The sequence below is a fragment of the Sciurus vulgaris genome (assembly GCF_902686455.1).
Source record: "Sciurus vulgaris genome assembly, chromosome: 10".
Taxonomy (NCBI): Eukaryota; Metazoa; Chordata; class Mammalia; order Rodentia; family Sciuridae; genus Sciurus; species Sciurus vulgaris.
The window spans coordinates 7,834,418-7,859,551 of NC_136470.1; the positions used below are offsets into that span (position 1 = coordinate 7,834,418).

The 25,134-nt window shown below is 46.7% G+C and overlaps 1 protein-coding gene across 1 annotated transcript in view; it reads left to right on the plus strand.

Moving 5' to 3' along the window:
• Positions 1-25,134, plus strand: part of HLCS (holocarboxylase synthetase) — a 192,378-nt gene that overhangs the window by 35,882 nt on the left and 131,362 nt on the right. The window contains 1 exon segment of the mRNA XM_079155193.1: positions 10,895-11,166. Coding sequence (XP_079011319.1) covers positions 10,895-11,166 — 272 coding nt within the window.

A 25,134-nucleotide genomic window follows, 5' to 3' on the forward strand; every position in this document is an offset into this window, starting at 1 on the left:
GTTGGCCACGACAGTCCTCTGTGCTGTTGGCCCTTCTCTGGGCCCCCTTGCTCTTAGCCGTGGTTGGTTCTGTCACTGGGGTACGCTGGCAGGAGACGGATGGGCAGGAGGCGAGAGCCATGTCCCTACCTCTCCTCCCTCCTGGCTGGCAGCTCCTGTTAGTGGCTCCGTCCTCTTGCTCTCAGGCCCTGCTGCTGGCACCTGGTACCTCCCCACCCCCTTGTGCTTTGATTCTCGGCTCTGCCCACAGTTCTGCAGGCAGTCCTTTGTTGAACCCTTCTGAAGTGCCATCTCTTTCCTGCCAAACCCAGATCGTGGTGAGGTCCACCACATCTCACTCACGTGGTACAATGTCAGGTATCCTCCTGGATCTTCATCTGAGTAGCCGCAGTTAGTGGTGGTGGATCCAAGCTTCACGTTTGAGTGTCCTCTCCAGCCCTCCCACCCACTGCCTGCTCCTCACTCCGAGCCTGCCCACGTTTACCGCCCCCTCACACCTGCAGATCAGGTGCATGTATCTTTCTTTTGGTGCTGTCAGCATTGTGGTGACAGCAGATAGGCATTTCCTGTGTTGCTCTGTGTTGGGTCAGGGGCTCTCCTTGCTGAGGATTGTGGGAGGAGAATCAGGGCAAGGATTATTTAGGGGCCAGCAGATTTGATTTCATGGGCTCAGATTCCAGCTCTGTGACTTCACTGCCCATATGGTTTGGGCATGTCGTTAATGCTGCCTGAGCCCCGTTTCCTCCCCTGTAAGTGGTGCGTGTGGTGCAGAGAGGTTGTTTGGTGAAGAGCGAAGATCCCGGTCTAGGGTGCCCAGCACAGTGCGCTGCAGGGAGTAGGTGGGCAAAAGCTGTGGCAGTCGTACTGTTGCTGGGTTGAGTGTGTGATGACAGACCTTGAGATCATTTGCCGAGAGAAGCTGCCGGTCACTTCTGGTCCAAGTAGAAAGTCATTCTGGAAGAGACTTTTGTTCTGAAAAGTCCCCTGAGTAGCTTCTCTTGGTGTTGCTAAGGTACCACAGGCGGACCCTGAGGAAAGTTCTGGAAGGCCCCTGGGCTGCCTGCATGGGCTGCCACTCCTTCCCTGTGGCGTGCCAGCTAACCCAGGAGTGGCAGGTAGCTACACAGACATCGGGGAGCTTCTTGGAAGTAAGTGAATCGTGGCCTCCACCCTCTTTCTCTCTCCTGATCAAGTATTGTAAATTTGCCACGTCAGCCATCTCTAAATCTACGGTTCAGTTGCATAAATCACATTCACCATGTTGCTCAGCCATCCTCACTATTTCCAAAACTTTTTCTTAATCACCCCAGATAGAAACTCTATTAATCAATAACTCCCCATTCCTCTTCCCCCACTCCCAGTTCTTGGTAACCTCTGTTCTGCTCTCTGCTTCTATGAGTTTTGTCTATTCTGGATATTTCATAGGAGTGGAATCAATTATTTGTCTTTTGGTGACTGACTTATTTACTTAGCATAGTATTCTCAGGGTGTATCCATGTTGTGGTACATATCAAAGTTTCCTTCTGTTTTTTGGCTGGATAATATTAAACATTATATCACACACACCCCACCTCATCTTGTTTACCCAGTCGTCTCTTGATGGGCAGTTCATTCCCTCCTCATTGCTCTGAGCACTGTATCTGTTCGAGTCCCTGCTTGGGTGTCTGTGTGGAGCATATCTGCTGGGTCATATGTTAATTCTCTGTTTAACTTTTTAAGGAAAAATTATAAGCCCCCTCTGTTTTGAAGGTCTAGGTTGCTGGACTCTGATGAACTAGCATGTACCTAACTCCTAAAGTGTCATCAAGGGCCCCAGGGGAGAATTTGCTGGATCGGAGCCAGGTTTGATACCAGGGCCAGAATGAGTGGCCTCAACCAGATGCCTGTGGAGGAAGGAGGAGGGCAGACAGTGCAACTGGCCAGCTGGATGCGAAGGTCCAGTTGGAGAGAGTGCCCCACTTAGCCCCAGTCAGTGACTGCCATGTGGGAAAGAGTTGCTGTGTCTGTAAAAGAGGCAGGAAATCCACTGTGAACTATCCCAATTTTTTCAGTGTTAGTATCTATTTCAAAATGTGTGGACCAAATAAACCACATCTCCAGGATCATCTTGGCTCCTGAGTGTCCCTTGTCCATGGTTGCCCTGACGTTTGTGGGAGGGACCGATTTCGGCACAGTGTGTCACTGAAGTCAGAAGTCCCTCCAGGTTCATCTACCATAGATGACCAGTGACTGAGCACCTGAGGGGAAGTGGGGAGCCCAGCCTTGGGAACCCAGGCTGGGAAACTGCCATCCATCCAGGAATCTGGACAGCCAGGCAAGGGCAGCAGACAGGAGCTCCTGGCTTGGGGCATCAGGCCAAGAGGTGCACCCGTATGTGGACTGCATCCCATGCCCCGTCTGAGCCCTGCTTGGCTGGATGCTGGTGCTGGGAATCACAGTCCACTGAGAGCTGTCCAGGGAGCACCCCTGCCTTAAGTGAGACCAGGACCCAGAGCTGGCCTGCTGTGTCCAGAGCACCATCTTCTGAGGATGAAGTCACAATGTGCCGTGTGTCTTCGTCCCTGAGTGAAGACATCCAGCCATGTGACGTTGCCTGTGAGTATTTTGTGTGTAAGATACCAATAGTAAGAGCTGGGTTGTTTCTTACATAGACTAGCCTGGAAAACCAAGCGCAATTTCCTGTTGACTCATTAGCTGTCCTTTATGTGGAGTCCACCACAGGGTAGCAGGAGGGAATCTGCCGTCCTCACTTCTGCAGCACCTTGTGTGGCACCCCCTCCGGAGGCCAGCCCGTCCCCTTTTGAACCCTCTCCTCTTCCTCTGCAGTCCATTTCCATCCTGCACCTTGATTGGGCAGCGGGGCAGGGCTGGCCAAGGAGCTTTGGGGCACAGTAACACACGATAGGACTTCCCATGCTGCCAAGGCGCCCTTCCTCCTGGGCCCGCTGTCCTGCATGGGATCATGTTACTGTGTCTTTTCCTCGAGTTGCTGTAAAAACACCTTTTGTTTTCCTGACTTTGGGATGTGCTGGATTCCAGGAAGGGGCAAAATAAAATCTTTTGTCCTGTACTGGAAAGTTCTTCCTCTCCTTTCTCCCAGCTGACCCAGTCTCCTGTGGCACGGTCCTGAGCACCCTGGTCGTGAGGGCTCGTCATAATCCCGTAACCCTGTATGAGCTTGCCTGCTTCTCGCAAGGCTAACCTAGAAGTGTTGATGTGGCCCACGCACGCTGCAGTGCTGGGTCACAGAGGGGCTCCATAAACTTTTTTGTCGAATGAATAACACTGAGTTTATCTTCTTACAAGCATTAATCTAGTTGTAGGGTGAAAGTAGAAGAAATTGAATTTAAGGGTCAACTTTTTTGAAGTGATCCTAGGTATGTGATGAAAAAGATGCTCAGTAAGATCAAACCTTTTCAAGAGCTGTGTTAGGAAGATGGGATTAGTGATATATTACACTTTTAAAAGAAAGAATTGGTTGTGGAGGAAATGTTGAGGTGTTTTATTTCCTCAAAGATAAATTGAATAACAGTTTTTAACGTACCACCTTTTGGCATCTCTGCCATTCTGGAATCTTTGTCATCTTTTACCAAAAAATGAGTCCTACAGGTTCTTCTCTGTACCCACACTCTTTAAAAAAAAAAAAAAAATTTTAACAAATTCATTTTTAAAACACATTGTTAATTTCTTCAATAGTATTTTTTTTTTGGGGGGGGGGGCGGATTTGGTACCAGGGATTGAATCCAGGGATGCTTAACCATTGAGCCACATCCCCAGCCCTTTAATTTTTTTTAAAAAAATTATTTTTTTTTAAATTTTAGAGATAGATACTACTGAGTTGCTTAGGGCCTTGTTAAGTTGCAGAGGCTGGCTTTGAACTTGTGATCCTCCTGCCTCAGCCCTCATCATTTTGTTTTTGTTTTTTTTTTTTTCCCTTTTGGATTTTTTTTTTTTATTAGAGCTGTATAGTTTTACGTAGTAGTTGGGTTCTTCCTGACAAACCCATACGTGCACGTAATCCATTTTGATTCACGATCCTCCCCTTTTCCTCTCTGCTTTCCCCTCCTTTCTCCTCTCCTCTTCTCCTTCCTCAACTCTCCTAGGCTTCATTTTGCTCCTCTATTAATTTATATTTGATTGATTCTTTGTGATAGCCTATCCTTCTCTCCACCTTTCCATTATTTTATTCTAGCTTCTGCATATGAGAGAAAACATTTGGCTTTTGAGTTTCTGAGTTTGGCTTATTTCACTTAGCGTGATATTCTCCATTTCCATCCATTTGAACTTGTGATCCTCCTGCCTCAGCGTCCCTAGCTGCTGGGATTACGGGTATGCACCACTGTGCCTGGCTTCCGTAGTGTAATATTGAGCAGTTAAACCATGCAGTGCCATAATTTGATTCTTTTTTATGGCCCAGTAGAACTCCATTGTATATACATACACCACAGTTTCTTATCCCTTCATCTGTTGACAGGCATCTGGGTTGATTCCATAATTTAGCTGTTTGTGAATTGTGCTAGTATAAACACTGATGTGGCTGTGACACTGTAGTTTGCAGATTTTAGATCTTTTGGGGAAATATCTTGGAGTGGAGTAGCTGGGTCCTATGGTGGTTCCATCCCTAGTTTTTTGAGGACCTTCCATACTGGTGTACTGGTCTGCAATGTGCCTTTTCCCTGCCACCTCTCCAGCATTTATTATTTTCTGTATTCTTAATCGTTGCCATTCTGCCTGGAGTGAGACGGAATCTTAATGTAGTTTTGATTTGCATTTTCCTGATTGCTAGAGATACTGAACGTTTTAAAAATATATTTGTTGGTCATTTCTGTTTCTTCTTTTGAGAAGTTTCTGTGGAGTTATTTTACCCATTTAATGATAGGGTTTTTTTTTTTTTTTTTTTTGAGTTATTTGTATATTCTGGCTATATGTCCAGTCCCCTATAGGAGGAGTAGCTGGCCAAGATCTCCTCCCATCCTGTAGGCTTTCTCTTTTCTCTTCTCTTCATGTTCTTGTTTCTTTGGCTGTGCAGAAGCTTTTTAGTTGATGGCATCCCACTTACTGATTCTTGGTTTTCTTTCTTGCGCTTTGGGGGTCCATTAAGGAGGTCGGTGCCTGCACCTGTATGATGGAGCGTTGGCTCCAGGTTTCATAAGGTTTCTGGTCTAATTCCTAAGTCTTTGATCCATTTTGGTTTGAGTTCTGTGCAGGGTGAGATAGAGGGGTCTAATTTCATTCTTTACTTACAGCTATCCAGTTTCCCCAACACCATTTGTTTAAAAGACTGTCTTTTCTCAAAGATATATTTTTGGCACCTTTGTCAAATATCAGATGGCTATAGGTATGCAGATTTGTCTGTGTCTTCTAGTCTTTTATTTATTTAGTATTAGGGTTGGGATGGAACCCAGGGACGCTTAACCATGGAGCCACATCCCCGACCCTGTTTGTTTATTTTGAGACAGGGTCTCACTAAGTTGCTTAGGGTCTTGCTAAGTTGCTGAGGTTGACTTTGAACTTGCCATCCTCCTGCCTCAGCCTCCTAGTCATTGGGATTATAGGTGTGTGCCACCACACCCACCTCTGTGTCTTCTATTCTGTTCTTTTTGTCTTCTTGTCTGTTTTGATGCCAGTGCCATGCTGGTTTTGTTACTACAGCTCTACAGTATACTTTCAGATCAGGTATTGTGTTCTTACCTGCTTTGCTTTTCTTGCTTAGTTTTGCTTTGGCTCTTCTGGGTCTTTTATTCTTGCCGATGAATGTAAAAATTGCTTTTTCCCCCTAATTCTGTGAAAAACATCATGGGTATCTTGATGGGATTGCATTGAATCTGTATATTACTTTTGGTAATATGGCCACTTTGACAATATTGATTCCATATATCTAAGAACATGGGATGTCTTTCCATCATCCAGGGTCTTCAATTCTTTTCTTTAGTATTCTATAATTTTCATTATAGAGCTCTTCTACCTCCTTGGTTAGATTCATTCCCAAGTATTTAATTTTTTGAGACTATTGTGAATGAAATGGTTTTCCTGATTTCCTCCTCCACTGAATCACTGTTGACTTATAGAAAGCTATTGATTTATGGGTGTTGATCTTGTATGCTACTACTTTGCTAAATTCATTTATATGCTCTAGAAATCTTTTGGTGGAGTTTTTTGGTCTTCTGGATATAGGATCATATAGTTTGACTTCCTCTTTTTCTGTTTGTATCCCTCTGATTTCCTTTTCTTGCCTGGTTGGTCTGGCTAATTTTTTGAGGACTGTATTGAATAGGAGTGCTAAGAGTGGACAGCTGTCTTGTTCCTGATTTTAGAGGAAATACTTTCAGTTTTTCTCATTTATATGGCGTTGGCTTTGGGTTGGTTGCAAATGGTCTCTACATGCCCCATCCACTCTTAAGGTGACAGGGGAGAGAGGAGAGTCCTTAGAGGGGGAGAAGTTAACGGAGATGCTGGATGACCATGTTTTGCAAATCAAGGGGCATCTGGTCAGGACCCTTGCTTGCATCTCTTTGTCAGCTGTCCCCCATTAGGGCTGCATTCCTTAATGTCTTCAGGGTACTTGTTTTAAGGAGGCTGCTATTAAAACATGGCTTCCCCAGGAAGATGTTATTCTGCAACACTTGAACAATTGGTGACCTTTATGGAACTAGACATTTCATATTTGCTTGTCTGCCTTTTCATTAGATTAGAAATTTCTTCAGGGCAGGGTCATCTTTATTATTTTATTTTATTTTTCCAGTGGTACTAGGTATCAAACCCAGGGCCTCACACATGCTGAGCAAGCACTCTACCTCTGAGCTACACCCCAGCCCTTTTGGAGATTGTGCTTGGCTGAGTTGTCCAGGCTGGCCTTAGACTTTTGACCCCTGCCTCACCTGCAGAATAGATGGATTACAGGTGTGCACCACCTTGCCCCAAAGGGGTCAGTATCATCTGTGTATACACTGCATTGCTTGGTATGTAAGTGCTCAATACATTTTTGTTGGGACTGGAGGTGTGGCTCAGTGGTATAGCACATGCTTAACTGTGTGAGGCCCTGAATTTGATCCCCAGCACTGCAAAAATAAATTAATAATTCTTAAAAATGATATTTTTTGGAGTAGATTAAAAAAAAAGAGTTGGGTTGTTTCATACACATTCCATAAGAATAGACACATATTTGCTCCTGCTTCCTTGAAAGAGTTTAAGAATGAGACATCCCTAAAAGGGCTTGTGTGCCTTGTCTTTGATGATTCATTTTCTGATTTGCTGCTTCTGGTTGCCCAGCAACCTATAATGTTAGACTGAAGCAGGACTAATTTAATTATTTGCAGTGAGCCAAATGTGTCTGAGATGGAAAGCCTTTGTAGGTTGTGATCAGTTGTTCGGTGTTTCTTGGCTTAGGAGCTGCAGCCCACAGACGGTTCCATAGTAAAGACCATGAATCTAATGCAGATCTCGTTAGATGAGTAGCCCTAGCAGAGGGGACCGGAATTAGCTGGAACAGCTCTGGAGTGGTGGGACAGTGCACTGTGCAGGCAAAATGGCGTTTCCAACCCCACTGTGGCACTCATGTGCAGTGTCCCTGGAGGCACATGTTCATGTTCTGGACCTCAGTGAATTTCATCTCATGAGTGTTATTAGCTTTAGTGTTGCTCAGTCTTTTTGCTGTTTCCTTTTTTTTTTTTTTTTAACTCTTTTTTAAGTTATGATTTATATTTAAGAAAATGCATCCATTCCTGTGTACTGTTCGATAAACGGAGAGTTCTTTTTCATATTCTGAGTGCAAGTCCTTTTCCTGATCTGTGTATTGCAAATGGCTTTTCCCAGTTAGGTGCATGTCTTTCCGTTTTTCATGATTTTATGTTCTCTTTTTTTCCCCTCTGCTGTGGTGCTGGAGTCGATCCCGGGACCTTGCACATGCTGGGCGAGGCCTGGGGTTGGGGTTGGATGGGGGTGCACCATGGAGCTGCCCCTGGCCCTTGATGTCATCCCTGAAGAGCCGCGTCACCAGTCACTGTTTTGTTTAAGGTCTGGTGTGTCATTTTTTTCCCTGACAGTTTGTGCGTCACCTGGCGATGGGGATGTGTGCTGGGACGAGTTGTTGGGAAGTGCTGTGCTGTGGGATGTCACAGAGTGCTCGGTGGCCGGTGGCCGCGGATGGCACTGCAGCACCCCACCCACCTCCAGGCCTGCTCAGCTCGCCCTTCGTCCACCTGCGCCCGCCACCCGCCCCCAGCGCCGCCTCTCTCCTGTTTTGCTCTCGCAGCACTTTTCGCTGTCTTCCGTTCTGCATGTGAACTCGCGGTCTTTTCATGATGTGATGCGCTCACCAGGGGATGAGCCCTGCGAGGACTGGGCTTTGGCCCCTTGGCTCGCTGTTCCTCCCTCAGAGGCCTCGGGCAGGCCCGCCAGGTGTGGGCACCCAGTAACTTCTGTCCCTGAGAACGTGGGCTGCATAGGTCGCCGATGTGTTAGAGTTGGGCTCGTTTTTCTCGTGGCCGTCATGGTGGGACATGAGGCGCACCCATTGTCTCTGGTGTGAGACGATGTGGGAACGTACAGAGGTGGAATGGCTAGATTACGAGGGCTGTGACCTGATTGGGATGGATCCTTTTGATGGATTAATGATTCGAAAGGACTCCTGCACTGGGCGTGACTGTAGGCAGGTGGGGTGTGGCTGGCTGGAAGCAGCAGGTCCCCGGGGCCATGCCCTTGGGTTTCTGCTTTGTCCTTGGTGCTTCGTTCTCATTCTCTGCCTCCTGGCTGCTCCCCTCCTCCACGTCCTTCTGCCCTGTTGTTCTGCCTCGCCTCCGTCCCAGAGCCACGGAGCCGGCCAGCTGTGGACTGAACTCTGAAACTGGGAGCCAAAGTAAACCTCTGCTCTCTAAGTCGCCCTGGTCAGGTATTCTGGTCCAGCGATGAAAAGCTGACTATACGGTAGTTCATGTTCATTTCACCACTTTTGGAATTCCTGTTAGTTATGCCCGTTCTCAAACGTGCGAGAGAAAGAAGTGATGCAGCAGGTGCTCTGGGTGCCTGTCACCGGTGCTCAACAGTGACTTGCACTGGCCTCGCTGGCTTCATCTGTTTGGCAGTAAATTATGGATATTATGACACGCACACATTTAAAAAAATTAAGGATGTCTTCTTATGCCACAGCAGTGTCCCTGTCACACCTGTTGAAGGGACAGGAGTGCCTCCTGTCCCTATTCAGACTCCTGATGGTCTCCCAGAGCCTTTTCTAGCTAGTTGATTGGAACCAGAATCCGTTAGGAATAACTTGTGTTTCCTCATGTCTTTCCGGTCCCTTCTGATCTAGATGGGACCCCTGTGTTTCTGCACCACATCCCCTTTCCCTCCTGACATCAACTTGTTGAGTCCAGCCCAGCTGACCTGTACTATCTCATTTTCTGGATTTCTTCTGGTTGCTTCCTTTTGAAATAATTTCACCTGTTTCTCTCTCTTCTGTGTTTTTGGCAAATAGGCAGTAAGTTTTAAAGATAGATCAGCTGGGGCTGGGGATGTAGCTTAGTGATAGAGCACTTGCAAAGGCCCTGGATTTGATCCCAGCTCCCAAGGAGGGAAAATCAACTGAATTTGTTTAAATTAAATTTCAGTTTTGAAGCTGCTTCTCTGTGGCCATAGGGAGTTTGGGGACACACTTTTGACGTTAACGGGAAGGGTATGTTTTTTTCTTTTGAAATACTTGGTATTTGTGTGAGGATGCCCTAAGAGCCTGCATCTGTTTTGTGCAAGTCCTGATGACCTCTGAGGTTTGGAGTTGGGTAGGGGAGCCTTCCCCAAGCTCCAAGACCACTGTGATTTCAGGGATAGAATAGAGAGCCCTGTGTCTGGGTTAGATGATGTCTCTTCTGGGTTCTGTCTTCCTCCCCTTCTCTGGATTTGCACTTGGAGAAAACAAAGAACCTTTGGGATGCCCCATTATTTTCCCTGTGTGGAAATTTGTTTCTTACTTGTTGGTGACCAGTGTTCCACTTGAGTTCACTAGAGGAAAGAGCGGTCCTCTAGGGGCTGAGGTTGGTGGTCTGGTGTCTTAGTACTTTGCCTTCTGTGACTTCTTCTACCTAGGGGTTTGTTGGTTTGCTTCCCAGAGAGGATAATGAATTTCACGTGGGGCAAAAGTAGAAAGAAACAAATACTTTATAGACGCGCAGAGGACTGGTGAGTTACTTCTGAACGCTGGAGGTGAAAGTGACTGCTGAAGTGTAACCGGGATGGGAAGAATACTGACCTTATTTCCGTGGATCCTGGTTTCTGAAGTTTATTTTTATAGTATGAGCATATTCAGTGTCTTAGTCCATTTTCTGTTGCTTAACTGAATGCCCAAGACTGGATAATTTATGAAGAAAAGAAATTAAATTCTTACAGTTCTGGAGGCTGGGAGTCTACATTTGAGGGGCCACATCTAGAGGTCTTTGTACTGGTGGGAGCTCTCTCCGCAGCAGAGACAGTGCAGGGCTTCACATGGCAAGGGTTTTGCAAAGGGTGGTCAAACTGGCTTTTGTAACAGACCCACTCTTGTGGTAACTAACCATCTCCCTCAGTCACCCACTCACCTATTAATGGGATGAATCCATTCCTGAGGGCAGAGCTCCCATGACCCAGTCGCCTCCCAAAGGTCCCACCTCCAAATGCCATTAATATATGAATTTGGATATTAGATTTCCAACATATGAATTCTGGGGGCCAAAAATCCAAACAAAGCACCTAGTGTATATTTTTATCATATGGAATAGTAGTTTAGATGTACAGAATATGTTAATCTAGTTCTTATTGGTCATGAATCAGGAAGTACTTATATTACCCCAAATGGCATGTTTAGGAAAAACTACCATCATCCAATGAAATACAAATTATAACATTTTCATTTCCTTTTTTTATGACACAGGAAATCCGGGATCCGATTATGCAGTGGCTTGGGAGACATGTGGATCCTGAAGGAGTAATAAAATCCAGCAAGCTCTCCCTTAAATTCATTTCATCTTACGCATCAGAATTAGAAATCAGCCCATCTTCTATACCTGTGATTACCGATGCAGAAGCCTTCTCATCAGAGCATTTTAACTTGGAGATCTATCGACAAAATCTGCAGACCCAGCAGCTTGGAAAAATAATTCTGTTTGCTGAAGTGACCCCCACGACCATGAATGTCCTGGATGGGTAAGTGTGCCCGGACCTCCTTGGCACCTGCTCCAGGGAAGCTGGGTGTGGTAGGAGGGAGGGGGTGTGGTGTGAGGGAGGGGGGCGTAGTTGCACATGATACAGTTCAATAAACCTGTTAGCAAGGTAGACATACTCCTGTCTGAGGAGAGCTAAAATGTAGTAATAGATGTTTGGTGATATTGTTGGATCAGAGTTCTGTGTTTTACAGAATTGGGGGCGGGGTTGGGTGTGTGTGTGTGTGATTTGTGTCTGTGTCTTGCTTCCTTTATCAGGACTTTTCAGAATGTCCTTGGAGAAAGAACATTATAAAAAAAGCATTTAACAGGTGGTGTTATTACTCAGGTTACTGTTTAACTTCTGTGTGGTTATAATCAGTGTAGAACATTTAATTTAGGATTTTTGCAGGGGCATTAGGATAGCAAATTTGAGTGACAGCTAAGCTGGGTTAACTGAAATAAGTTGGAGCTTTGTATTTTAAAAACGGTTCTGCTATTTTCCTATCCAGTGCATTTTTCAAGCACTCCATGATCCCATTTGGATGTTTGAAGTTTGCTTTATTGCAAGGCTTTCTTTTTATTCTTTCTGTTCTGTGGACTTTGATTCAAGATTAAAACATGGAAAAAAAGGACTTTTTAAAAAACTTCCCACTGGTCGGAATTAATTAATACTATTTAACTTAAAAGTTGGGCTGTAGAGGGAGGGAGTAAGAAAAGTATCTTTCCTCAGTGCAGGACCAAAATCCAAGGACTGTAAGCTTCCCAGAACAACTGGGGTGCACAGTTTCTGGGCCTTCATGATTAGACAGAGATGTAATTCAATCTAGGGAAATATTTTTGCCTTTGTTCTTAATAATTTCTGGAATGTAATGATACATCAACAGAAGTGCTGTTTTGCTGTGTGGAGAGGAAGTAGGTGGATTGACAGGGCGGGAGCAGCAGGCAGGGCGGTGTGAGCGTGTTCCGTTTTTGTGTGCTGAGTTAACTTGTGTTGTCAGAGAACTTTCTGGTGTCCCTGGCCCTCCTGCCACTCCCATTGCAGATGGAAGAACCACGTTCTCTGGGATGGAACACACTCTGGGAGAATCCTCTGCTGCTCAAGTGAAGGCCATACTCTCTGGAGGGGTGACCCGTGATAATTAGGTTTCTAAATAAAAGAGCGTGCCTATTACTAAACAACAGATTTGGGGAGATGAAGTTCAGAAAGAAAACTATGGATACTTCCAGACATTTTCAATGTTTCTTGGATAATAGCAAGGAGTCTTTAACATGGGACGATCCTGAACCGTGGGAAGTGTGGTCACTGAACTTGTGCCATGGTGCATTGGTCAGAGGAGAGTGGGCGTCCTGCTGCTGGGTGCCAAGCATCAGATGCTGGGCCTCGTTACCTGCTGTCCACACTGTGTTTTAGGATAAAAACAGCCGTGTAAATACAACTCTCTAAGATTCTTGAGTATCAGTGAGTTCTTTTCAGTATGGAACTTTAAAAAAAAAAAATTCTGCCCAGTACCTCTCCTGGGGTCTGAATCAGAACAAGATATATTCCATGACTGTATAATCATGTCAAAATGGAGTATACTGTCATGTGTAACTGGCAAGAACCAGTAAAAAGATTCTATCCCAACAACATGGGTCTGTAAACGTGTGTGACAGATGCTGAAGCTGCATAGTTGAGCTTTTACTACTGAAAATGGAACCTTCGTAGGACTGAGAGTTTTCATTTTTACAAAAGAGAAAAATGTTTTAGTTTTGCACAGGGTATTTGGAATCCTCGTTTTTCTTCTTGTCTGGTCTCTGCAGAGGATAGAGAGTGAAATGGCTTTGACTCAGCTTTTAGTCCCTCTGCTTGCTCGGGGAGATGCCGAGTGGTGGCCGGCAGCTGTGACTGCCGTAGCTGCCCTTCCTCCGCGCCCGCGTGGGCGCTTCCTCATACTCCCGGGAAAATCCCTCCCAGAAGCCCATGGAGACAGTGAGCCGGTAAGAGGTTCCGGGGGTGCTGCGGCTGTGTTGGGAGGAGCTACCTGAGGAGGCCTCCTGGCACCCAGAGGACCCAGAATTGCCCACAGGGGACCATGAGAGAGAGAAATGAAATAGTTGTGTGCCAAGAAGGCAACCAGACCTCTTCCCAACACTAGTGTCGTGTTCAGTCGCCCAAGTGTGTTGGAAGCCTCCCCTTCCACCTGCTTTTACGTGCTTTCCATCTGTTGGTAGATCTCAGACATGTTCTTTTAGTGCTTCCTGGCCATCACTCGGTAGGGCTAAAGGCCACTGTCACAGCAGAGCATAGACAGAATGCTGGGTAGCAGAATTTGCTGATGTGGATTGTTCCTGTTTCTGAATATTATAAAAATGTATGGTACTCTGCATCGTAGATGACATCGTGATGGACCAAGAAGCCTGGGTTCCCTCAATGCTCATTTCTCTATGTGCATCGCTTCAGTGGCTATTGAACGATTTTTTTTCCTGATGGGCTGGAGAAAGGAAGTTAGATGTTGGTCTTTGTTATAAATTTCTTAAAATCTGTTTTATCTTTTGACCCTCCCTTCACCTTGGAACATGTGTTAGCTAAAGATTTGGAGTTCTGTTCCTGGAAGGAGGAGGGATTGCACAGCGGGAACCACCCTGCTGTCTGTCATAGTTCTGGATACCCACAGAAAACTCTGGGAAGACACTCTCTTGGTCAGGTTCAGGACACAGAGAGGTACAGTCTTCTCTCAGCTGGGTGTGGCTTGCTGAGGCCTGGCACTGTGTTAGAGATGAGCCTGGTGGGGAGATAGCTCAGTGGTGGAGCACTTGCCTGGCTCCATGCAGCCCTGAGTTCAACCCCCAGCACCATAAGCAGCATCAGCAACAACCCAGACAAGCTCTGTTTCCCCCAGCACACCCAAGTACCATGCTGCCATGGTGGAAATAGGGCCCGTTGATCCCCAGGGCCCCCTTCACTGAGGTTCATAGGGTCTCTGGTTGCTGTCTGGCAGTCCAGGACCTGCCTTCCAGAACAGCTTTCTTGCCTGGTGTCCTTTGGGGTGGTGGTCTTGTTTTCTGGGAGGGTCTTCCCTGTGCTAGATCTGAGATGGACACTAGAGAGGATGGGCTTCTGACAATCACTTCCTGGAGGGTCGGAGTCTGGGAATTGTTTTGAGGACTGAAGAGTCACAGATTTTCATAGGCCAGCCTCCTGGGTTCTGTGGAGATAGGTCTTCAGAGCTTCTGCAGGTCTCTCACTGTTTGCTTCTCATTGGTCCTTGTAAGTAGCCATCAAAGATATTGTCAGAAAGACAGTTAAGAACTCGGGGCCCTTAAAGTCCGCTGTTCTCTGCTCTCCCCTCCTTTCCCCATTCAATGGCGGCTTCCTTGGGCCCAGTGAAACTGTGGGCTTGGGCAAGAGGCCAGGCTCTAAATAGCTTCCTGGGCAGACTCCTGGGCTCTCTGTGGTAGAGGGTCAGTCCTCCCTCCTGGTGGGCTGTCCACAGCCCTGGAGGCTCCAACTTAGACTGCAGGTTGCAGACAGAGACCTCCTTCCTCATCAAACCCATAGTTCTTTCCATTTTTTGGAGACTGGATAAGTCTAGTTGAAGGCCATTTCTCTTTTTTAGACTTTACAGAGGTCAGAAGATTTTTCAGAGCTATTTCTTGCAGTAAGTCAGCTGCTAACAGACACCTGGTCTACCTCCTGAGATACAGAGGCCAGCGCTTGCTCAGAAGCCCTGCTGCTGCCGGATAACAGTGACCAGTGGTAACCTGAGACTTGTGCCCTTCCCAGTCACCCCCTTTCAAGCCCCTTCATATCAGGCTGCACTTTTAGGCCTTGTTTCTGGTGGCATGCACAAGGTCTAGGACTTAGTGCATCCCATTCAGGTACCATTTTCTAGGATTAGGTACCTGTCAGTTAGGATTAGGTTCAGCCGTATGAGAGAGAGATCCTAAAATAAAAGTAACTTAAACATGAAGTTTGTTTCTCTCTCCTATTGACGAGCTAGGCTGCGATGGGCAGCCCAGGGGTACGTGTTGACCCACAGCACCAGGGACCCGACTGAGTTGCTCTGCACTTTTAGTGCATGGTCCAGGATGGCCTCCCCAGCACTGGTGTTCTCACTGCAGCAATAAGTGGGAGGACAGTAAAGAAGTCTGGGTGCCTGTCCTTTATGGACTCTTGCCAGAAACTGCGCATGACCTGTTTGCTAATGTACCAGGACCTAGTCATATGACCTGCATGCACAAAGACCAGGAAACAAATGTGGTCTGTATACGAGATGTCCATGAGTCCAGCTGAGCATCATCAGGCTTCTGTTGCCAAAGAGGAGTGAGGTGGACACCACGGGACAGTTAGAAGTCTTTGTCTCAGACACGAACTTTGAGTTCTTCAGACCACTAAGAGAATTAGGCGGAGACCTGGAAAGTCTGCAGGGCCTGTCAGATGCACAGTCATAGGTGAAGATAGTGATTTGGCGTGTAACACTAGTTTTGTTCCACTGCTTCCTTAAGGTCATTAGAGGCCTCTTTCTTATGTTTTCATAAATCCAGGAGGATTTGGAAATTTCTCATCTGACAAATACTTGATGAGCATCTCTTTTTCTTCTTCAATTACAAATCCAGCTTAACTGCCGTGGTGCTGCAGTAGACATTGGCGGCTTCCGTTTGTTCTCTGCGTGTGACATCATCTGGGTATGACAGCAGGCTCATCTTGAGGCCCTGAGCCACTGCCACCAACACCTTCTGCCTCTACCCTGTGAACTTGGGACCACGTTGGTGATTCAGGAGAGGGAGCGGCAGGGAGAAATTCAGGAGTTGCTTACTGATAAAAAAAATCAAGGCAGTTGGAGGGCCTGTGGCTCCTGGCTCCAAAAGCAAAGAGCAAAACGCCGGCTAGTGAGTGCTGCGCCCCAGCAGCCTGCAGCGCCGTGCTGCCCAGCTCCTGGGCTTCGAAGAGGCCATGTCATGCTTTATCCTCACCCAGTCGTTTTCTCTGGCTTATCTTCCTGGCCATGAAATGCTCCTCCCTCTCTGCGGCCAGGGTAGCTTATTTGGGACCCCATGCTTTGTGCATTGCTGGCTTTGTTTGACTTGAGAGGCCTTTATTTTTCTTCCTGCACTGTTTCCTAGTTGGTTTCTCCAAGTCGTTAGCTCAGCTGGTTGGATAGAGTCCTGGGGGCATGGGCTTAGAACTGGGTCTGGGCAAGTGAACGTCCCTATGTTCCATGGTCACATCTTGCAGCTGTAGGCCAGGGAGCCATTTGCAAATGTGAGCTCTTGGTGGTGGTGGGGGTCTACACGGGGCTGTGGACGCCCTCTGCAAATCCATCACCATGGCTGGAAGGGCAGCACCCGGTGCTCACTCTGCCTAGTGTGGAGGGTGCCCAGCATAGTCTGTTTAATCTTGTGATGGTGATGACGGACCCTCTGCCGTGGAGATGGCACAAGCCAGACCACAGAGCATAGGAACGGGGGTGACTGAGTCATTGTTGGTTTTGGAATCATCTTTTACTTGACTCGTGGAACCCTTTTTGAATGACTTACACCACGTCTCTGTCAGATATCAAAACAGTTTGCACGTGAAGCCACAGTGTGTGCCAAGCCAGACGAATGCAGGCTTATTTCTTCTAATGTCCTTTGCAGACCTAGACATGTTATAGGAACTGACCAGGGGTTGGCTTTTTTTATTTGTTAGGAATAATACAGATTTTCTTGTGAAGTAAATTTATTTCCTTATCATTGTGTAAGTCCCTTGGTTTTCCAGGCTTTAGCCTGCCTTCTGCTCTGCCGGGGTCAGCCAGGCACTGTCCTAGGCACAGAGAGGTAAGGGTGGATTAGGTGCCATCCTTGCCTTGTGAGACATTTGCAGAGGCACATCGGGTGCATGGCAAGTTTCCCAGGTCATGTACCCCATTCTTGGTCAGAAAGTGGGCACAGCAGATGCACCTGCAGGGAGAGTGGCAGGCAGGTCAGGGAGTCCTTTTTGTGCAGTTACTGTGTGTCAGCCATTGCTCCTGCCATCCTGCTGGGGAAAAGGCTGGAACCAAGATTTGTCTCTATCCCCGTGACCTTGACTGTTCCCTCCTGGGCCCTGCTGTCCTTAGCGCTGAGGTCAGGGACGCTGAACAGTGGAGGGTTCTGTGCACCTGCAGCTCGACACCTCTGGCCTGGCGCTGCCTCCACATCAGAGCTGCCATCAGCCAGCCTCGCTCTCTGTGGTGACCAGAGGTTGGGGCTCAGCCTCGTGTTAGCTGGGGCAACATGCTGTGGGAGGCAGTGGACTCTATTAGCCAAGAGAAAGGAAAGGAGCACAGGCCCGTGAGACCGCCTGAAACTGTCCTCTGGGGAGGAGCCACCCTGGGAGAATGGCCACTGTCATCTAGGTAAGAGGGTTTTGATTTCAGAGTTTGTGTCAGCCCCGCTCTTCAGCCCCAGCTTGCGAATCTACTCTGCCCCAGCATCTCTCCTTTCCCTCTTTTTGACTCCGCTCCATGAACTCACTCCACTCCACACCCTCCTCCCCCAGAGTCCAAGCCTGAGAGGACAGAAATTGTGCTGGAACTAATTTAATGGCTGAGTGACCTCACAGTAGAGGAACAGCCCGATCCTCATACGGGTCTTTGTCTACATTTCCACCCTGGCTGGTAGCATGCCAGTCAAGAGTCAGGCCCGAGACACAGGTGGAAGCGATTAGAGCTGTCATAAAGTTTGAAAAATTGATTCTGGAGGCGAAGTGAATAGATTGGACTTGACAGTGTTGTCCTAAAGATTCTAAGGGAAAATTCTGTAGTTTAATTTGAAATCCCTTGATTATTCATTAGCTTTCCAGATGGCTTTTGTTGATGTTTTACATATTAATGCCTGTATTGTTTTATCCGTGTGCTCTTAATGTGCACGCAGGTAATGAGAAAAGAGTAAATACGTTGGTAAGTATCCCAAATTAATGGGGTATTAGTGTAATTGTGAAATAAAGGGTTTTTAAGAAGTTGATTGCTTGGAATAATTAGCATGAGGTTTTTTTTATGGGCCAATTTAATACTTTAAAAGTGAAGAATGATCGGAGAGGTCTTCCTTTATTTTAGTGTTTACTTCTAAATTAAAGCTAGAACATAATTCTGGCCTTTGACTTTGACAGCAGTCATGACTGAAGGGTTATTCTGGCAAGTTCTCCATCCAATTTATTTTGTTGTCCCAATTCAACACCTGAATACGTTAACCTTTCACATGCCGAACTCCTGAAGCTGAGTTACTTGGTGGCCTGTTGTATTTTAGAGATGCCGGCACTCGTCTTTAGTGTTCTAGGTGGTTTAATTTTACGTTTTGCAATTAGTTTTTAAAGCGGGGCACCCCTTCTGGATGTTACCACCTGCGAAGGTTGCAGTGAGTTCTATTTAGATGACATTTTCATTAGAAACGAACCTTGGGATTCTCTTATTGCTGGAATAAAGTAACACCTCCTGGGTGGCTGATAACAGAACGGTTCCTCCGGTCCTGGTGCAGATCCTCTTCCAGGCTGCAGACTGATGACATCTGCGAGTCGTGGCAAGAGGGGGAGAGTGTCTCGGAGTCCCTTTTATAAGGGTACTAATGCCATCATGAGGGCTTCTCCCTCATGACCTCTTCCCCAGGGCCCCGCCTCCTCTTGCCATCTGCTGGTGGGGGCACATTGAGCCCACTGCAGTTGAGCACTGTTTATCTAGGGGACATCCTGAAACAGCTCAGGCTGTACTCTGTGGAGAGTGTGGGTAAGTGTAGCCAACAAGGTGTGGGCATGGTCCCCAGCAGGTGAGGCAAGCTGCCCAGCTGTGGCAGGACTCAGCATGCTCGAAACACAGTTGAAACCAGCTGTGGTGATGCTGTAATCCCAGCGACTCTGGAGGCTAAGGCAAGAGGATTGCAAGTGTGAGGCCAGCCTCAGCCACTTAGCAAGACCCTGTCTCAAAAAGGCTGGGGTTGTGGTTCAGTGGTAGAGGGCTTGCCTTACTTATCATGTGCAAGGCCGTGGGTTCCATCCCCAGTGTCACCAACTGAAACAAAACACAGCTGAAGTTCTTCTAAACCTCCAGCACCATCGTACGAATGTTCTTAGTGGTGGCACTCTTACTCTCTTGAGGGAATTTTTAAAGCACCAGGAAAAATAGCAGATGGTAAGTAATGTGGCAGGATATCCATCCAGGGAAGTGCTTGTAGGAGCTGGTCCTTGCCGGTTGCTCACTATGCACATTGCCCAGCATAGATCATCTCAGCTGCCTCCTGGCTTGATCTTGGGCTGGGCTCCTGCTGCCCTGGGTTGGGATTCTAGTCCCACCATGTGCTAAATCCAGTGACCCTGGATGAATTGGTGACCTTTCACATCCATTTCCTTATCTGTATAATGTAGTTGGAAATAGTCTGCTTTTTAAAAAAATATTTGTTCAATGGTCAGCGGACCTTTATTTTATTTATATGAACTGCTGAGAATTGAGCCCAGTGCCTCACACGGGCTAGGCAAGCGCTCTGCCACTGAGCCACAACACCCCAGCCCTGCCCTTTTTTTTTTTTTTTTTTTTTTCCTTTTCAAGCTTAGTAACTTAATTTCTCTTGAGCACCAGTTGTATGCAGGACCCTGGACTAAGACTCTCTGGCCCAGTAGGGAATAGAACCAGTTGGATCTCCCCCACCCCACCTCACCCACTGGATAGGGTAAATATAGGTGAAGTATGTCTGCAAAGCTCTCAGTGCGTAGTTCATGGTTACTAATCTCTCAGCATTTCAACTTTGTGTAATTCCATTTTGCTTTTTGATCCAGTGCTCACACTTGCCAGGCAAGTGCTCTACCGCTGAGCCACAACCCAGCCTCTCGGCTTCAGTCTTAACACACCACTTTCTCAGCTTAGTCACAGTCAGACTCAAAGAGCTCACCTCTCAGCTGTTGGGACGTTTGCAGAGTCCCTTGGAGGTGCCTGGGCATTACCTGCATCATCCAGAGACTCCAGACCTCCTATGCCCGTCAGAAATGCAGGTGGAGATTCTCTGGAATCTTTTTGAACACCTCAGGTATTTATTAGTCTGCAGAATTGCCTGGTTGTATACTATATTAGATATTCATTTTGTCAGATGCCTCCATTACATTTAAACGGGTAGTAAGAGACCACAGGAGTTACTAAAGCCAGGCTTGAGATTAGAAAAAGCAGTCGGCAAAGATGGCAGCAGGGACTTCTCTACATTTTTCTTTTCTGCAGTTCAGTCTATCTTAGAGAAAAAGCCTGAGGTGTTGATCGTGGTCTGGAAGTTGCTGAGCCCTCTGCCGCTGGGAACGCTTGCACTGTGGTGCAGAGTGCAGAGGACTTGGTCCATAGCACTGGGCCCGCTGACTGGACTTTGGCATACCCAGAGGGAGCTTGCTAGAAATCTGGCTTCCACTGGGCACGCAGCCTGGGAGTGTCATTGTCTCCTGGCCCCCGCAGGCTCCGTGAGTTCTCATCTTCTGATGGACACACCGTAACAGTGGCCTCTCATGGCCGTGCCACATGCTGAGAAGTCCGAGGGGCAGCATCACGTGAAGTCTTTGCATGGTCAGTGGCACAGAGTGGGTGGTCAGTAGTTTTGGCTTGGTCTGCTGTGTGCGAGGGACTGCAGTGGTGCTCTCTCCGCACGGAGACTGCTGACAGCCACGTTCGTGGGGACTGTCAAAGTAAAGCTGGAGACTGTGTCCCAAGGGTCGGGGGCAGTAAGAAATTTATGATAAGAAAAAGCAGCATTTTCAAAAGATGGTCTGTGAGTTAACAGTAGGTTCTAAATTGAAGCTTATTAGGTAGCCGTAGGATTTGGTGTTGGTGATCATTCTGGTGTGAGGGGTGTGCACCTGCACATGTGGCGTGGAGACAGAGGCTGACGGCTGGACAGATACGTTTGTAGGGAAACTGTAAAAAAGTGCATTGGCTCATCAGGCAGGTGTTTCTCCTTCTGCTTAACTAAGCCTCTTCCCCCTCCCGCCTCCCCACCCCCGACTTTGTCACTTATTTAGAACATTTGTTTCTCTTCCCCATAAACCACTCCCTGCTTTGGGGGTGAGAGTGATCTGCTATCACCTGCCCCGGGGTCTGGCCCGCCACTCTCTGCCCTGAAGCTCTGAAATGCCTCTTTTCTGCTCTGTGTTCTGGAGAGAAGCAGTTCTGTTTCTGCAGGAAGGGCACCGTCACCTGGAGACCCGGACGCCACATTCCTTCTGCATTGCACAAGGAGTCATTCATCATTTTCACTTTTTGTTTGACTCTCCCACAAGAGCATTCAAATTAGTGCTCGGGAGAGTGATGAGGTCATCGCCTGGCAGAGGCTTCTCGGCCTGGGGGAGGGTGAGAAGAGAGGGGGAGGATGGCCGCAAGGTCTGCACCTACCTTTTTTCTTTGCCTTTGGTGACAGAGGTCACCTGGATGCTAATGTAGTTTTCACAGTTTAAAATTAGATAATACATGTGCATAGAGTTTACCTAAAAATGAAACTGCTGTAGGTAGCAGTGTTAACAACCTGGAAACCTTAGACGGTAACCTAATCTCCTGTCATTTCAATATACCAGCTGTGTGATGTTGAGTGACTCACTCAACCTCTCTGGGTTTGTTTGGTCATCTGTAGGATGAAGGTTGTATTAGGTCTATGGCTTAATTTTTTTTTAAAGCAATAAAACACCTTTTCAAACAAAGGAGCACATGGGTGCCTTAAGGTTTGGGTGTCAAGACCACTGGACAAGCAGGTGCTCAAGGTCCTTCTGGCTGGAACACCCAGGACCCACTGTCCTGAGAGCCGTTGTTTTATTTTAATGACTGGCTGGCTGACTGCTAGATTGCTTTTTAAGCCCTTCCTTCTTCCAAATAGGACTAAGGCGGCGGGATTTAATCTGATCTCTTTGAGTTCTAGCTGTCCCGACTCCCTGGAATAAGAGTAGTGGTGAATGAACCAGGGACATTTGAGTGGGTTCCATGTCCCTGTTAAACTAAGTGACCATTGTCATGGGTGATTATCCAGAGGGCATTCAGATATCTCCGAAAAGAAAAATCTATTGGAGTCACTTCAGGTGACAGGAGGCAGGTGAGGGTGACAGGGGATGCCCCCCACCACCGTTCTCAGAACCCTGCTGCTCTGGAATGCTGGGCGGTGGGAGTGGGGGCCGGTGTGGAGGTGTGTTGGGCCAGGTCCTGGCTGACGTTTGAGAATTTGGAGTTTCCTGGTGGCTTGCTTGGCTTGTTGGATAGGATGTGCCTGGACCCGGGGTGGCCGGGTGTGCTGGCGACGTTGGTGTGTGGTTTGCAGTGGGGGATTTGTACAAGCTCTGTCTTTCCCCTGCTTCCTGGGGTTTTTATTTGTAATCTTTTCTCCTCATTTTCAGTACCCTTTCTACGCTTGAAAATAACTGTGCCACCTTCTCTTTTCTAAATGTAAGCAGAACGTAGTGTAATTTTGATTTTTTTGACCCTCGGTGACATCCACAAAGGTAATACAAGAAACTCAGAGGTGGCAAACCAGGGCTCTGTGACTGGTGTGGAGCTTCTTTTAGAAGAACCTGTTCTTAGGGACATAGTTGAGAAGCTCCTCCTGGGGCCTTTGTTTTACTTTACCCACCACTTCTTTTCCATTCTTTCTGGTGCAAAGTATGAGTGGCTCCCAAACCTTGAGAGACCTCAGTCACGTGAAGAATAAGGAGGAGGAGCAGCACAAAAAGTTTAGAACCTTTGTCCTTGGTCCCTGTTACTCTCTTACCTCCGAGAGATGCTCTGCTGAAATCCTGTTACCATCTCCCCCGTACTTACACCAGCTGCCCACAGACCTCCAGCATTTACTTACCTAAGATGTTCCCAGACTTACAGCCCCAACTCAAGAAGGTTTGACTTAGGATGTTCTGACTTGACAATGGCTTTGTTAGGACCTAAACCCTTTGTGAGCTGGTGAGCCTCTGTGATCTTGTTACAAAAGAAAATCAGTTTAGAGGACTTGTCTGATTCTTGGTAATTCTCTTAATTTTTAGAAATGAGATGTGGTGGTAGAAGGAACTGTAATGGGAGTACTAGGTTAAAGGTCCAGCTCTGGAGATCACTTTAGGGCAGTTTGCTTATTTTTTCTTCTGGACTCTTATGTGTGATTGGGATGGTAATACCTGTTATCAATGGCCTGTGATTTGGATTAAATCCATTAAATATGTATGAAAGTGCTGATACAGTTCCTGACCTTTAGTAGGTGCTTGTTAGTAGTAGTTGCCTTATCTCCTTGAATTTCTTTTTTTAAAATCTTTTAGATGTTGATAGACCTTTATTTTATTCATTTATTTATATGTGGTGCTGAGATTTGAACCCAGTGCCTCAAACATGCTCGGCAAGCACTCTACCACTGAGCCACAACCCCAGTTCCCTGAATTTCAACTGAGATAAGACATCTCTGGTCAGTGCTATTTTCTTTCAAAGTTTGAAACTTCTTGTTTCTTTTGGTTTCTGCCCAGTTGACAGAACCTGTCAGTGATAGTGAATGTAATTATATCATTCCCATGCTTTCTGTGAACTTGCAAATAGAATAATAATAATTATCTAATTTGAAAAGTTGAGAAAAAGATTAAAACAGTAGACAGAGCTTTAGGGGCCTGTGGGGTGAAACCCGAGTATCTAATACATGTGTAGTTGGAGTTCCAGAAGGAGAAGAGAGACAGAAAGAAATGATGGCCAGGTGTCCCCCCCCAGTTTGGCAAAAGATATAAACTTACTGGTTCAAGAAGTTCTGCAAACAAAGCAGGATAAATACAACAAAAGTACCCTAGGCACGTCATACTCAAACTGCTAAAGGCCAAAACTAAAAAGAAAACACTGAAAGCAGTCTGAGGAAAACAGTACTTCACAGGCAGGAATAATGATACAATGGTTTGAATTTCTCATGAGAAATTATAGAAGCCAGAAGAGAGTAGAACAGTATTTTTACAAGGATCAAAGAAAATAAACTTTTCAACCCAGATTTTATACCCAACAGTCTGTGCTTCCACAGGGAAGGCAGATGCATTATTTTTCTTTTAGATAAAAGACATTGAGGCAGTTTTGTCACAGTGCATGTCTGTTGAAAAGAAATGCTGAGGCAAGTTCCAAAGGGTGAGGGGGACACGTCAAAGGGAAGCTCAGGTCTCCAGGAAGGAAGGACAAATGGACGAGTATTGAGTGGGTCTGAAGTATATGTGCTACCTAGCTTCTTTAAATTGCATGTGTGTGTGGATCTGCTAAAGTGAAGGAGATCAGTAGATAACTTGTATGAATCCAGAAACTTCATGAGAGAGAAAAATCTTCCACAAAAGAATACCCACCATATGATTCTCTTTTCTGAAGCTCTGAAACAGACAAATCTGACCTATGGCTGAAGGAAATCAGAAGATGGTGGTGTGTGGAGACGGGGCTGGGAGCCAGCAGGAAGGGACACCAGACACCTCTGAGTGATATCATGTTTCTTATTTTAGGGGACATGACTCAGTGGTAGAGCACTTGCCTAGCATGTGTGGGGCCATGGTTTCGTCCCCAGTATGGCAAACACAAACTCAAAAAAAAAACCAAACAAACATTTTTCTTATTTTGATAGACTTTGATAACACGGGTGTTCACGTGTGTCCAAGTCCAGTAGATCCTGGGACAACATTACAGGTCGATTTTACGTGGAAACTGCAACACTGAACTCCAGCTCAGTGTGCAGACTGCGGTATTAAGGGAATATCTGCAGTTAACATGGAAATGCGCAAAGCGGTAAGGGGAGAGACTGGAGGGACAGACGGCGTGAAGCGTACCCCCTCGGGTATTTAAAATATCAGGGCTAGCCTCGAGGTGGCAGGAAGTCGGGTGCTCATGCCAAGATCCAACCTTGCTGGAGTGGGTCAATATTTTTATAATCAGATCTCCGTGGAAGTTCTTAAATAGTCCTGGTAGCGTGTTTAAAATAAAATTGACAAAAATCGAATCCTTATAAACTTTTCTGCTCCCCCTCGTAGTGGGGGCAGGGACGG